This window comes from Hemiscyllium ocellatum, chromosome 22 (genome assembly GCF_020745735.1).
Source record: "Hemiscyllium ocellatum isolate sHemOce1 chromosome 22, sHemOce1.pat.X.cur, whole genome shotgun sequence".
Taxonomy (NCBI): Eukaryota; Metazoa; Chordata; class Chondrichthyes; order Orectolobiformes; family Hemiscylliidae; genus Hemiscyllium; species Hemiscyllium ocellatum.
The window spans coordinates 7,579,029-7,595,190 of NC_083422.1; the positions used below are offsets into that span (position 1 = coordinate 7,579,029).

The 16,162-nt window shown below is 43.7% G+C and overlaps 1 protein-coding gene across 1 annotated transcript; it reads right to left on the bottom strand.

The window, feature by feature from the left end:
- Nucleotides 1-9,277: 9,277 nt before the first annotated feature.
- On the bottom strand, nucleotides 9,278-15,270 carry adoa (2-aminoethanethiol (cysteamine) dioxygenase a). The gene has a single exon (XM_060841861.1). The coding sequence runs from the start codon at nucleotides 15,205-15,207 to the stop codon at nucleotides 14,416-14,418; it is 792 nt and encodes a 263-aa protein (XP_060697844.1). The 5' UTR covers nucleotides 15,208-15,270; the 3' UTR covers nucleotides 9,278-14,415.
- Nucleotides 15,271-16,162: the final 892 nt, after the last annotated feature.

Genomic DNA, 16,162 nt, shown 5'->3' on the forward strand with positions numbered 1-16,162 from the left:
TATTGTTTTATGGTCATATTGATGTAAATATAATTTTACAAAACACGTGTTTATTTTGTCTGTGTCATTTTAAAAATCGCATCCGAAACGTTCACAATTTGAGCATTGGTTGTGAATCTGTTGATTGCACAGCCTGGGAGAGGGATTTACAAACTGGAAAAGCTCTTAGAAAGGAGTTAGCTGATGAGATGGAGGGAACTAATTGGAAAAGCCAGAAAGCTCTGGAGAAACTCAGCAGCAGTGGCAGAGACAGCGTTTCCAGCCCAGTAAATCTCATTCGAATTGATTTTCAAATAGGGCCGAATGGCCTCATCCACTTTCTGGGCTGTGGGATCGTATTTCCCAATTGAGGCACACACACACACACACACACAGTGCAGTACTCTAGTTGCTGCCTTGTGCAAATCAGGTGCTTTAGTGGGTCTGCAGGCTATTGATTCCATGATTCAAACTGAGTGACCACAGTGCACAGAAACACGCACTACATGTTAGGAATGTCATGGACTGTCTGGTGCTGGGGTCATGCCAGCACCTTCAGTGTAAGCGAGAGAAACTTTGAACGGGACCCATGCGTCTTTACCACTTCGTAAACTGGACGTTGCTTTCTCAATCCCAACCTCCACGCGTTCGCGTCCCTTCCTTCCCCAGTATGTTTCCCCGAAAATCACTCCCTATGGCTCTGTTAGTCTCACTTAATACAGAGATTAGAGAGAGTCTACCTAGGGATGACCGTCCCGAGACCCTGAGTGCAGTCTGCAAAGGGAGTGAGAGGAAAAGTGTATATTTTCACAATTTTCTCTGTCAATGTGGAAATGTTCTCGTGTGCGCGGCCCTTCTCACAGTTGGAACGTGAGATGGGAAATGTGAGAGTAAGAGTTAACAACACTTATTTTGAGTCTGAACGCGGTTTTGCACACTTCCAGGGAAAGTGTTCTTGAAAAATTCGTTCAAAGCAAAGGATGACAATTCCCCATACCTTAACTGGAGATTGTTGATCAATCTGATCATGGAACACAACTTAAACACAACTCCCCTGGTCCTAGAGTTAAGGAGAATTAAGTTTAAAGTTTCACATTTTAAGAAAAAACACTCATGCGTTTCTGAAATAAATGATCTTTCCATAATCGGATGAAATTTGATTCCCTTCCACGGTTTAATGCCTCCTCAAGATGTGAATCAAACAGTAAGTACACTGCAGAGGGAGGTGGGACCCAGTTTACATTGAGAAATGTCTGTGTGTTTGTGGGGGAGGGGTTTCCCAGTCGTAAAGAGAATGGTGGGTGTGGGTGGGAATAGGGCGAAGATGGAATTCCACCTCACTCTGAATAGGGTGGAGGTGCGTGCGGTCCAGTCTCCGGCTTGGGGAGGAGTACGTCCGAGTTACACTGAAAATAGGTTTCCCAGTTGCTGGAGAGATGGGGGCTCCCAGTTAGAAATGAGAGAGGTTGGGTGGAGGGGAGGGGGTGTTTCGGGGACGAGAGACAACTGGTCTCATTGTTGATGGGAGTTGGGGGGGGGGGGCGGCGGTCCCAGTGGGTTTGGAGAGCTGGGAGCTCTTGTTAGAAGCCAGGGTTAACCGCCTTCTCTCGTTTGTATACACCATTGTTCCCGCCCTGGAAAACCTTGTTGAATTTACAATGACTACTTGTTTGTCTCTGGATTATTGTCAACGTCTTTACACACAAGTTGGGTACGCACGGGGACAGATTCCTTCCTCCTGTTGGAATTCCAAGCGGTTGGAAAGGATACCGCCATAGCATTGGACCGGAATCGCACGTGCCAACAGAATTCCAATAAAAAAGGAAATCCTGGAGAAACTCAGCAGCATTTGTGGAGAGAGAAACAGAGTTTGCGTTTTGCGGTCCCATGGCTCCGAAGAAGAATCTTTGGACTCCGCTCTGTTTCTCTCTCAGTGGATGCTGCCAGACCTGCTGCGTTTCTCCAGCATCCCTTTGTTGTTTTGATTTCAGTGTTCCAGCTTCCGCAGTGTTGCGCTTTGATTTGGGTCTGGCTCTGATTGTAGATGGGACCGTACACTCACTGCGCTGGTACAAAAGATACAGCGAAGGCTGCAATTCTGTCCTCGAATCAGACAATACAAACTGCACCTTGATTTAGCCGCCAGAATGAACCATCCCGAAACAGAAGCACGTTACAATTCCCCAGGTCAAACACCGAGCTGAAATGTACTGGTGCGAAATTGTACTTAAAGAAGCGCTGCTAATCATTTTATTATCACAGGGTTAACAGCAATTGCGAAATTAGAGAGGATGTCCTGCATCGTGGTGTTTTTCACCGGCTTTTGTCGAGTTTTTCTTTCAATAAACAAGAGATTATGTGGTTATTGGGAGAACATGCATTGATTTCATTCAACTATTGCCAATTCATTCATCTTTTTTCGGGCAGATGACAGGAAACAATCGGATTTCCGATTAGCAGAAAAATAAAATGCAATGGCTGTTTCTGGACAGCCCTCCCGTGTTTACGATGCAGAGACGTGCCAGATGGGGGTAAAGGATTTCATTTGAAATAAGAACCGTTCCAAAAATGGTAGAGGTTGGTCCAAGCGCTTTGAACTGCGCTTCGCGGTTTGCCTACATTTTCAAAACCCCATGGGGCGCCAGAAGTTGGAATAACAACAACCATTTAGATTTTTAAAAAAAATTGTTAGTGCTTTAGATATTTTCCGATCAATCTGTTCAGCGATGGTCTGACTTCCCGCTAGAGCAGATGGGGTCTCCTAGCTCCGAGGTAGGGACACTGCTACTGTGCTACAACAGTACCCTTTGCATTTCCCTCTTAATGAAATGTAGTGGATTTTTTGCACACCACATAGATAGGTATATGGCGTTCACGCGATGCATGTAAGAGTTCTTGTGGTACAGCGGTAGTGCCCCTACCTCTGAGCTAGAGGTCCAGGTTCATGTCCCACCTGTTTCAGAAGTGTGTCATAACATCTCTGAATGGGTTTATTCGGGAATAGCTTCACCAAAAGCATTTACCCAAATTCAATGTTTAATTTCGTTGAAACCCCGCCTTTCAATTCAGTATGAGGAGGTGTCAGTGTTGGACTGGGGTGGACAAAGTTAAAAATCACCCAACACCGCGTTATAGTCCAACAGGCTTATTGGGAAGCACCAACTTTAGCAGCGCCCCGAAAGCTAGTGCTTCCAAATAAACCTGTTGGCTTATAACCTGGTGTTGTGTGATTGTTAACGTTCAATTCATTGTGAGAGGTGACGATGCCACCCCTCTCTCATAGAGGTGACTTGCACTTTTCAGTAACACCCCCCCCCCCCCCCACCTTACTCCTTGACAATCAGTGCGATTGCCTGGACAGCTGCAAATTTGGAAAAGATATCCCTATATCCAGAAGTTGGAGTGTGGTGTGTTCAAGCTCAAGGGTGGTGTCCGTGTTCCATCAATTACTGAAACATCCCAATCCCTCCGTCCAAACCGACCAGGTGAGCCCAAATTCACCTGCATGAACTTGGGAAGCCCGACGTTTTGGGACTTTTTTCCTAACACTGTTTTATGTGACAAGTGGTTGTTTGTTCACGCCAGTCAAAACTATTCCATGATAAAGCATGGTTTCATTCAGAATCTCCTGAAGCAATTTCACTGCAAATAGCTGTTGAAAATGTGTTGCTGGAAAAGCGCAGCAGGTCAGGCAGCATCTAAGGAGCAGGAGATTCGACGTTTCGGACATAAGCTCTTCTTCAGGAATGAGGAATGTGTGCTTGGCACACCCTCCTCTTTCCTAAAGAAGAGCTTATGTCTGTAACGTCGACTCTCCTGCTCCTTGGATGCTGCCTGACCTGCTGCGCTTTTCCAGCAACACATTTTCAGCTCTGATCTCCAGCATCTGCAGTCCTCACTTTCTCCTGCAAATAGCTGTTGCCAACATACACCACATAGCACAGGTTGTGAGGGGGGATCCTTTTATATTCAAATACTTCAGGTCCTCCGCTCTCCAAATCTGACCGCTCAACTGTCCGGATCTCCCCAAACATCTCAGTGCACCTGCTGAGCGATAATGTTTCCAATATCCCTCCCAAGTCACACACATATCCACTGCAGCCTGGTGGATTCTCATCAGAACATCTCTCTGCACGAATGACCCATTATTGGCAGATTTCAAACTCCGTTTTTTATGTTCTGTCTGCTTGAAGTCCACTTCACTTATCTTCCAGGGAAACTCTCCAACCGACATTCTCTTTACAACTGAGAATCACGGAAATCAGGACCGGGTTATTCGGCCCTGCTTCACTTGGTCATCCCACTGCTCTTACGAGTCCAATCTTATCACTTACAAAGTAACTTTCTTTTAACACCTATATCGCCCTAGGTCCTATCCGTTCTTCATACTCGATCCCCAAACCCTCTGGCAAGTTGATGTACGACAGTATTTAATAAAGCGCCAACAGTCTAAACTTCAGCCCTACATTTGTTTAGACATTTCTTTAGTTGCTGATTGGCTCAACTGCACCATTCACCCCGAACGCTGATGGTCTAGTTCTCTCTTATCCTGACTCTTCCCCCTGATATAATCCTTATCTCTGCTGCCCCAGACCTAAGGGACGTGGATTTGATCGCTGTCAGATAGCTGGCTTAACCATCCACTGCCACGAGCAGTTTTCCTGGAATGCAAAGATAATGCTGTCCTTATTTTCCTATTGATGTTATTCAGTCTTCTGCTGCCTTGTCTCAACTCACGCCATGTCCATCAGCAAGTATCACTTCGATTTTAAAATTCTAGCTTTACCCTCTCTATTTTAGTAATCTCCCCCCAACTCTCCGGGCTCCTATCTGATTGGGGTCTGATTTTAGTTGATCCACCATTAGCGGCGGTACCTTCATTGTTTCTGCCCTATTCGCTGGAATTCCCTCCACTACACACTTCCGACTCTGCTGTGTTATTTCCTTCGATTCCAACACCCCGAAAACCTAACTTATTAATCAACTTTTTACTCATCCGACCTAATAGCCCCCTATTAGGCTCGGTGTCTTATTTCCTTTTACGTTCCTGAAGCGGGGATGTCTTATTCTGCTACCGCGCTATGTAAAAGTCATCGTATATTGCAAAAAATTCAGGCTTTTCTACTGGACTCTTCTGAAACATTTAAACAATAAACAGCTAATTGCCATTTGCCTCCAGAAACGTACTGTGTTAATTTCAGGGACTTTCTGTGCTCATTGACCCCTTTGGTTTCTCAGATGAAAGACTACAGTGTCAGTCTGTGAAAGGAGAACCTGAAAACCCATTATTGGCGTTGTGTTTCATCAGACCAGGTACACTTCAGGGATTTTGCCCACAGCTGGTGACTTTCCTCCCAGTTAATCCAGTTAGACACAAACACACACACACACACACATACAAACTTCAGCACAAGCACACCCTATGCACACTTAAACATAAACATGTACGCACTCAAAACAAACACATGGACACAAACAGTTGAATCTCCTGCTAAAGTTGGACAAATTCAACACGTTTGTAAAGTTAACAATCATGCAACACCAGGTTAGAAGCGCTAGCGCTGCTCCTTCATCAGGCGGTTGTGATGAATCACTTCATGAAGGAGCAGCGCTCTGAAAGCTAGTGCTTCCAAGTAAACCTAGTGGGCAATAGCCTGGTGTTGTATGATTTTTAACTTTGTACACCCTAGTCCAACACCGGCATCTCCATAACAAGTCTGCAGGTCACTGCCCCTTCATAATAGGTACGCGTTAAAAAAAGGTACTTCTTTTTAAAATAAAAGGATCCATTATGGCAAGTAGATGCATTGACAGGGAGTCCTCGAAATAGAAATTGGGGTCAGTTCGAAATTCAGATATTCAATTATTGGGAAGGCAGCATTTAAAAATTGTATTACTTTCGTATGAACAGAGGATTGGCGGTAGAAAGCATAAATCATCCTTACCGTGGGAAACAATTCTTATTCTGAAAGTTTAAACGTTTCTAAACTTAGACCTGGATTGGAGTTGTTTTCCAAAGTTTGTTTGAAGGCATTGTTCGCGAGACTGTGATTATTGAGAAAACGGAATCAGGGAAGAAAGCAGTTACCTGTCTGGGTTTGAATAATTATTCACAAAACGTCTTTTGACGCTACTGTGTTACGTCGCAATTTGGAAGCAGGTAGGGCTCACAGGAAACTTTCTGTTTTCACACAGCAAACTATTTGACAAGTAGTTCTAGTCACTCAACAGAATGAAACTAAACAGATGCAAACTACTGCTAATTTGTGCTAATTTGTGGCCAGAACGTATAAAAGAACGATTCGAAAGGGAGATTTTCTTCGGTCAAGTGCAGAGACACAGAAGCATAGTATAAAGTGTGGGTGTAAAGAAGCCGGCCGCTTACAGCAATGAACTTCATGCTTTGATGACACACTGAATGCACCACTCCCAGCGGTTCTGGACTCTATTAATAAGTGAAAAATATTGTTTTACCCAGAGCCACAAACAGGACACTTGCGATAATTGAATCCAAATTATTAGCACCAGCCCCGTTTGACTAAATGCATTTGATTAATAAGTAGAAGCGTTGATAAATAAATGGAAGTGAGTATTGGGAACCCGTCTCAATGTCCATATTCACAGTGTGGTTGGATGGCGTGTGGGCTTTGAACCTTAGATTCGGTAAACGATGTTTAAACCTTTAAAAAAATGTTCGCACGCATTATGAAAAACATCTTCAGCAGGTGGGATATGAACTCGGGGCTATAGTTCAGAGATATGGTGCAAGAACTTGTGGAACATCAATTTATTGTGACCCGTTTGCTCTCTGCACTTCGTTCAGCTGCAGGTAGTAAAAGCGTCATTGTATATCAGTGATAATGACCTTATCAATCATGTCCAGAGCTCCCTGATGATGGCGAGTGGGGTTTATTTTAGGGACTTAATTTGTATTTTGTGCCTATTTCCAAATCGTTGAGTTTTGCAAAACGTTAAGGATGAAAAGTAAATGCTTTAGTTGAAACGGAGGGTTTACTTTCCCGATCACCAAATGCTGGTAGATGTTAATTCCTGATGAAGGGCTCTGGCCCGAAACATCGAATGTCCTGTTCCTTGGATGCTGCCTAACCAGCAACACATTTTCAGCTCTGATCTCCAGCATCTGCAGACTTCACTTTTTACTCGAAGATGTTAATTAACCACAGATTACATTTTCTACCGTTGTGTGCAACGTTTTGTACCTAAATTGGTGCACACGTTGAAACCAGCATTGCTATAGCCATACTTGTATATACGTTGAATTTTATTGGACAGCACTGCGTTGCAGTACCTGTTTACATAGTAAGGTCATGAAGAGCAGCAGATAGGTGCAAACTCTTTCTTAACTGTTCTACAAGTTCAGACTCTTCTCCCAAATGGGCATAACTCTCATGGAATTATTTGAATAGAAAATAAGATACTGGAAATCTGAGATAAAAACGGAAGACGTTCAGTAAGTCAGTCAGCGTCAGTGGAAAAAACAGAGTTAGCCACTAAGATCAATGACTTTTCCATCTTGCGATCTGTTGAAAGGCTATCGATTAGAAATGTTGCGACCATTTCTCTTGGTGCTATAGTCAAAATCTAATCAACTAACACCTTCAGAAGGAAGTGCTTTTGTCCGAAACGTCGATTTTCCTGCTCCTCGGATGCTGCCTGACCTGCTGTGCTTTTCCAGCACCACTCTAATCTTGACTCTGGTTTCCAGCACCTGCAGTCCTTGTTTTTACCTACACTGCAAAAGTGCTTCATCGACTGTGGTGTGAAAACGGTCATTTAAATAAAGGTCCTTCACATTTAACAGAAATTAATTTTGTCTTCCCTTTTCTCTTCTGTCCTCCCCGCTTCAGACTTAGCCTCGTTCATTCAGATGTTGAATACGATATATTTCCAAAGTAGTTGTTATGTTAAAAGAACGTATGGCAAGAAATATTCCAAATCCATCCTGAAGTTTATAGTGAACCTTCTCAAACAATTGTTAGGTTTCAAAGTGTGGAGATCTGTGCAAAACAGGCAGACAGTTCGATTCAATTAAACCTCCATATCTCCTCGATTATTTAATAACAGCTGGATCGCCATACTTCTGAATGCATTCAAAACAATCTATTTACATAAAACGTCTTGACACTAATTGTCCGCTTGCTGATAAATAATCTTCAATTAACTCAGTTTTGATTTAGAAGGCATTCCACCGTTTTGGCTTGACTGCTGGGGATTCAACACGCACCTGATCTGCCATCACGTGGTTCTTACATGTCCCGCAGCAGTGCCTAAACTTAGCATCTCTGGGCAAATTGGACTCCTTTTGACCATTTCCTGTCTCAAGTATTAACGTTGCGCTCGCATTCAGTGCTCGTCTAACGTTCCCAGAACATGAGCAATTTAACATGGGAGTTATGTATTTCGAATGATGTAGCTTTGCTTAACGCAGTGATTAATCGAGACTACCTATAATAGCATGCAATTCTCTTGCATCTGAAAACATTAACAGCAATCTTATTAACCAAGTTTTAGTGAGTTATTCTTATGTCAAACCTGGGCGAATTCTTAAACTATTACAGTCCAGAATTAACTCCTTTAGCTGCTTTAAGTCATCACCCTTTGAAGGTAAAAGAACGGATTATTAGTACACATAGATTAAAAACTCGTTCACTGTCGAAGAATTTGTAAAATTGAACTGAACTACTCATTACTTGCAGGTCAATTTCCCTTATTATCCACTCACAAAATGTGCCTTGCCATAAAGAAAGTTCTTTATCTTTCAGTTTTAGTAGTTTGATTGACGGACAGAGTTGACCTGATTAGCTCAAGTATGGAAACGGACATTTCAGAGAAGCAACAGCACAGTGACGATAGCGGACTGGTAGTGTGTATGGTTCCAATTCCACTATGTCAGATTACAGTCAATTAAAATTAACTCTCCCAATCGCGAGTCTGATCACTCATGAAAAAAACCCCTTGTTCACTAATGGCTTGTAGGGAAAGAAATCTGTCATTCTGACCTCGTCTGGCCGATCTGGGACCCCAGCCCCACAGCAATGTGATCGACTTTCTACAGCCCCCTATCCAATTAGAGATGTGCAATAAATGCAGGCCCACACAGCGCTATTCACATTCCATGAAGATACAAAAACAGGTCAGTGACTATGTTAGTCACATCAAAACAGTGATACCAGAGGAGTGAATGTACTTCAACGTGACTATACTTAAAAAATGCAATATTCAATTAAACATTTAATATTGGTTTGTATTTTCATTTATTTAACATAAAACTTAGATACAGGCAGTGCAATTGTTGTACATTTTACAATATTGATATCCTGAATAGATTTTACTGCATATGGTTACAGAATTTTACAGGTTCTGTACTACAGTAAAATGAGGCTACCTTCTTAGCCACTCAAAGACAGAATACTGATTGGTGGCAATTCCTCAAATAAATAATCAGATATTGTTTGATATAGATCAAGACACCAACTCACATGGGCAAATGAAAACCACTAAACTGTGCATCTGAGCCAACATCAGATTTGCTTTCAATCTGTCACTTGCCAATTGGTTTTAGTTACCACTTTCCAATCGGAAAATAGAGCATGCATTAACACTAAGTTTTTTTTTAAAAGACAAGAACTGTTAATTAAAGTTAAATTTTATTGAAAAACTACACCCTTGAAGAGTCAAACCATTTTTACTATAACAACAGTTTATGGTTTAAGCTGCTTGAACTTTCATTTTTTTGGGAAACAACACTCATTTCCTTAGTGTTTACTACCAAGAGACTTTATAAGGATGGTGGAAAGAATGGAAGGGAGTTAGCAATGGACAAAAGCAATTTTCATAAGTTTTCTCCAGTATTTCCTACAACTGACTGGGAATTGATATTGAATTTCAATGTGAAACATTTCAAATCCATAAAATGTCTTTCCACTATTATGAAGGGGGTAATGGGGGGTGTGAGGGTGCGTGGGCTGCATGGACAGAAGACCAGGTTGCACTGCTATTTAGTGCAACAGTAACCTGGCAAAATAACACCCACGGGCATATAGAGCAGAGACATGGCGACTGATGGCAGAACAGGGTTATGGTCAATCAACCCATTTTATTACTCACTTTATAATCAATGCACTTCAACTTAAGGTTTTGAAACACCTGAGATTCACAATTTTATTTCAACGAATTCAAATGACTCGCACTCATTCACATAGCACCATTCAACACATCTACAGTGTTTTAAAAGTCAACAAAGTACTTCTGAAACACAGTCACTGTAACAAGGTGGATATGGATGGAAGGACTTAGGTAGAAAACTTCAAAATGCAAGGCTGTGATGATTGGAAATTTTGTCATAGATGGTGCTGCGAAGGGAGTGATCATACCATAGACAATCAGATGATACAAACAGAAACATTGAGTTGCTTCAGCTTGTAGCAAGAAACAAAAATGTGAAAGCATGACACGATCTATATAGATGCTAAAAATTAATCTATCACAGTACACTAGGATGAGGAGAAAATGAGAGCTGCCAAGGTCAAGCAGTCAGAATGACATCGCATAGGATTTAGTACAGGAAATGTGTATTGTCAGAATGTGATGTGGCATGCTGAAGACTTGCATACAAGCTGCACAATCTAAGCCTGGAGATCTGGCTGAGTGATTTAAAAGCAAATAAACAATGAGAATGGGACAAATAACGTTGTAAATGGAAGCTGTTGATTTTACTGTCAAAGAACAAGACCTCACAGTGTGCATTAGAGTTCAATCTGCTCAGAGGAGAGAAACAATAGGGTGTGCAGTATTTTGGCACATGCTGGAATCTCTCCAGCTACTATCCTAATGACTTGACATTGGTTCATAGACAGTGGTGTTAACACCTCAGGCCATGTATAAAAACTGACCCAAAGTTAAGCTCAAAAAAGGAAGAGGAAGCAATCAAGCATGAAATTCTGATAAGGGAGGAATTGATCAAGCACACACACAGGTAAAAACCTTAAGACTGGATGAGTTAGGCAGGTCAGGTAGAAATAGAATGCCAGACAGTCAGATATAGCAGGGAAATCTGAATGACTTATTGATCAGGATCCAAATCCTCTGTCTAGCATAGAAGCAATGTGACCTGTTAGGTTGCATTCCCCATAATGGTTCCATTAAAAAAAAAGTGAACAGGGTACATGGGTACCTTTTAACATCAAAATAATTCAGTGCTTCATTGTTAATTAGTGACTTCTCAATTGCACACACACATGTGAAGGCATTTTAAAAGAGCAGCTTCCTTACAGAAAGGCCCTTGAAACAAAGAGAGACCCATTAGAGGCTGAGGGACAGACTTTACCCAGGATAACAAGCACTTTCCTGTTCTTCAACTAGTACCACGTATCTTTTACATCCACCCGAGGACAGACAGAAAGCCCTGGTTTAAAGTCTCATTCTGAAATATGGTACTTTTGGCAATGTAGCACTCCCTGAAAAATAGGTTAAACTCATGGACTTCTCATTCAACTAAAAACGAGCCAAGTTCACAAGCACAGGCCAGGATTATGATATTACCTCTCATGCATGTGTCCAGTTGAAAGCTTACCACAACAAATCTTAAAGAATATTGTTTTATCTGATATTACAACTTGACTAAATAGAAACATTCCATATGTTTAAAGACCAATTTATATCTTTATTCCATACTGCTGTTCAACTGTTTGGTTTGACTACTATGCTGGTATTTTAAAAAACCTTTAACTACATTTTAACTATGTAAGAAAGATGATGGTTGCAGTACGAAGTAAGGTTGTTGCTGGCTAGGCCTGACCCAAATATTTACTGAAGCAGAAATGCTTATTTCCAAAATCCTGAACTTCTGTTCATCAATGGAAAGCCTCGTGGAGCAACCACCAGACATTAATGTGAACCACTCACATTTTCCTATAAACTAACTTTACATTTAGTCAACCCATGCATTGCTTTACTGATTGAACAATCATCATTGCTTCTGGTTTGTGCACTCAGCTCTAGTGATTTGGGTCAAAACCTCAGGAGTTTAGATGGCTTTGTACCAAAAGCACTTCAGTTACTACCCAGCAACTCTTAATATTGCTCATGCATCACTCAAATATGAGAATGAATATTTGGGAATTTGTATTGAAATGAGCGACCACATTACATTTAGAACAATGCTCAGGGTGCTTAAACTTCCAGTATTAACATTTTAAAGAATACAGCATCAGTAAATCACATGCTATACATTTTATTGCTCAATAAAGTGAATATCTTTTGTCATATATCTGTACTGATGAAATGGTACAACCTAAAGATAATACATAAAAAGCAAATATGATTTTTACTCCACCAATTATAAACAGCATAACTCAGCTAAGTGAACCAAAAACCATATTTCTCATACTCCATTTTATTTATACAATACTGAATAAAAGAAATGGCTAAACATTTTGTTCTGCATTGTATTTTCAGATGGAGTACTAAATAAACTGCATTGAGGATTATGGAACCACAGCATGCAAAACTACATGGACAACTTTTACTCAACATTATACTTACAAAAAAGCAACCACTTAGGCAGGACAATTACATAAGTTATTTCAATAACTCCAATTTTCACCTTTCCACTCCTTAAAGGCCAAGGTATTATTTCAAATAAAAATAATGTACTTCTAATAGTGCAGAACTCAACTAACCAAAAAGGGAATATAGCAGGGAAGGGGGCACACAATCATAATAGAACTGCAATGTAGCACAAGGCTGCACAGTCATATCAGACGAGCTTCCAGCAGTGGGGGTTCTGAAAGGGAACATGTCACATGTTGCAGCTGGGTGAATTAAAAATATTTCAGTGGATATCTTATTTGAAGTTATATTTGAAAATTATGGCCAACATGAATCAAAAATCTCAGCCCTTTGCTTCCTAGGTTACTGCTGGTTATGAAGTTAGCCTTTGGTTATGTTTCCCTTTTATGGCTACATTTAGTCTTCTTTCCCAATATTTATAAAGACATCATTCTAAGTAGATTTTGCAATAAATTGGCATTGTGGATTTATAAGAAAATCCTACTCCCAGTTTTAAAAAGAAGTTTAAATGTATAGAATAGCCTTGATAACTAATTCTAAATGAGCGCTTTGTAGCGCAGTCACAGTTATTACATAGTGACTAAACCAAAATAATTGTTTCCAACCCGTTGTCACGTTGCTTTTGAAAATCAAGCCATCATATCGGTGCTAACAAGGAAGTGCTATACAGAGCTAAACAAACAGTTCCCACAGCCCTCCATATCATCAATACTTTAATTTCACAGTAGTTTCATGAACATGTCAGTAAGAATTCATTTGCTACCACTTCCAAACCTTTCAACATTTCATATATCTGGATGTTGCGTAGAATAACAGATTTTATTGACTAGATTGCTGGCTAACATTGTTAAGGTCAGCATTTTGGAATCCAAAGTGCAAAATGATTCTCTGATAACGCATTTGACGTAGCATCACAGTAAATATATGAGACAAACAGGCCCAGGTGCTGGTAAACAGTATGGGCATTGAACTCCTGATGACTCCTTTCTTAAAAGACTTATGCCAAAACTGTAGCATATATGACATTAAACAAAAAAACAGCAGTGCTTAGAGGGTGGGTGGTGAATTCTGGAGGCAACTGGTTTCAAAGGAAGCGAGAAATTTTAAGATGTTTGTCCACCTGTACCTTCTGGTGGCTGTCAAGTTCAGGTTGATGACTGCTTTAGAAACAGTTAAAACAGAGTTCATATGAAAATACAGTTGTTCACACATGAATACAAAACATGAATTCATAGTATTTTCTACCAATAGTGTTTTGTTCTTACTGGGAAAAGAAATAAAGTCATGTCCTCAGAAATTTCCATACTTCAGAAAACAACTGAACTCATCAACCTCTACTTCTGAGTATTTATAAAGTTTGCATTCCAGGTAAACACGACATTTTGGATGATTGGTTGCACTCTCAATAAAATCACTAGGATGTTTACCAATTAAGTGCTAGTCTGACAATCTGAAGAAAAGGCTGGACAGATCCATTATATAGTATCTCATATCCTGAACACATATACTCAACACAGATTCCTTCTCTCCTCAGACGCTGCCAGACAGGCTGAGCTTCACTAGCATTTTCTGTATCGAAACTGTTTCTGCACAGAATCAATAGATGTGAATGTACACACAATTTTTCTACTTTTAACTTGAAAGGTCCAGGCGCAAAGTTTTGTTTTCATTCCGCTCCAGAAGAGTTTGAGGATATTGGTTTTTGGTGTGGCTATGAACAAAGTTATTAAAGGTCGGGTCGACTCTGCAACAAGAAAGAGAGCATTAACCATGCAGGGGGTAGGGGACGAAGTGAGCTTGGCTGAAGAGTTTGTGAAGGGTTCTTCACTGTAAATGGGTGCATTACTATTCCTTCGGGCTCGCTTCTCGGTCAGGCACCACCTGGGGACCGGGGTAAGGTTCTCCTCCGCACCAGAAGTCGGCGGGTTGCGGCACCTCCAGCAGCCAAACGGCCTCCTGCTCGGGGGGAGCCGGGCTGCTGGCTCTGCCTGGCACCGGCTGCAGCACCTTGAAGTAGTGACAGTCCCTGCCGGCCTCGGGGTCGTAGGGCGGCGCCAGAATGTCCAGGAAAGCGGCCGGCCCGTTCGGCGCCTCGATCCGGTGCATGTTGCTGAGCCGCGGGGTGAGGAGGCACGGCCCGCTGGCCTGATCCAGGAGGCGGCTGGAGGAGCGCAGCGAGCGGCGGAGGCTGGCCCGCTGGCCCTGCAGCAGGGGCGGGCTGAACTGGACGCCAGCCGCGGCCTGCTCGCCGTCGTCCTTGTCGAAGCACTCGATGGCCACGCTGCCGTAGAGCACCTTGAGCAGGCCGTGCATCCCCGGGTGGTCGTGCAGCGGGATGCAGGCTCCAGCCTGCAGCAGGAACACCCCCATGGAGAACTGCTCGCTCTCGCAGATGTGCATGTAGGTGACCGGGGGCCCGGCCTGCCGCGGGCCCTGGCTCCTGCGGGGCGTCAGGTTCAGGTCCTCGGCCTTCACCTTCTCCAGCAGCGAGCTCAGCTGGCTCAGGTTGTCCTGGAAAGCCCCAGGCCCCGGCGCCGAGCCGGGCCCGGCCTCGGCCAGCGGCAGCAGCTTGAAGGTGGTGCGGGCCTGGCGGGCGATCCTCTGGATCAGGGAGGTCGCCATGCGGTCCCCCGGCATGGTCCAGCCACAAGGGAGCAGGGCGGCAGCCCACTCCAGCGCCCGGCCTCGGCCCCGGCCCAGTCACCCCCGGCTCCCCGCCGCCCTCCCGCCGGTCAGTGTCCGAGCCCCCCGAGCCCCGGCTCCGGTCAGTGTCCGAGCCCCCCGAGCCCCGGCTCCGGTCAGTGTCCGAGCCCCCGCTCCCCACCCCTGGTCAGTTTCCGAGTCCTCGCCCCCACCCCGGCTCCGGTCAGTGTCCGAGCACCCGACCCCCGGTCAGTAGCCGTCCCCCGGCTCCGGACAGTGTCCGCTCCCGTCAATCCCCGGACACGTTCTCCGCGCTCCGCACGTCCACAGTCACGTGCTGCCAACCGTCACCGAACGGCTTCAAGGACGATGATGTCATCACGTTGCTGTTTGCGTCAGAATGTCCAGCCTCCTGGGATTTGTAGTTTCCTGACTCTCCCTGATCCCTCAGGCAGCAGAGCAAGCAGTGGACAGCACCCACTGCACTGTCTGAAGGTTGACAGTGTAGGGCACCCACTGCACTGTCTGAAGGTGGACAGTGTACAGCACCCGCTGCACTGTCTGAAGGTGGACAGTGTACGGTACCCGCTGCACTGTCTGAAGGTGGACAGTGTACGGTACCCGCTGCACTGTCTGAAGGTGGACAGTGTACGGCACCTGCTGCACTGTCTGAAGGTTGACAGTGTAGGGCACCCGCTGCACTGTCTGAAGGTTGACAGTGTAGGGCACCCGCTGCACTGTCTGAAGGTGGACAGTGTACGGCACCTGCTGCACTGTCTGAAGGTTGACAGTGTAGGGCACCCGCTGCACTGTCTGAAGGTGGACAGTGTACGGCACCTGCTGCACTGTCTGAAGGTTGACAGTGTAGGGCACCCGCTGCACTGTCTGAAGGTGGACAGTGTACGGCACCTGCTGCACTGTCTCAAGGTGGACAGTGTACGGTACCCGC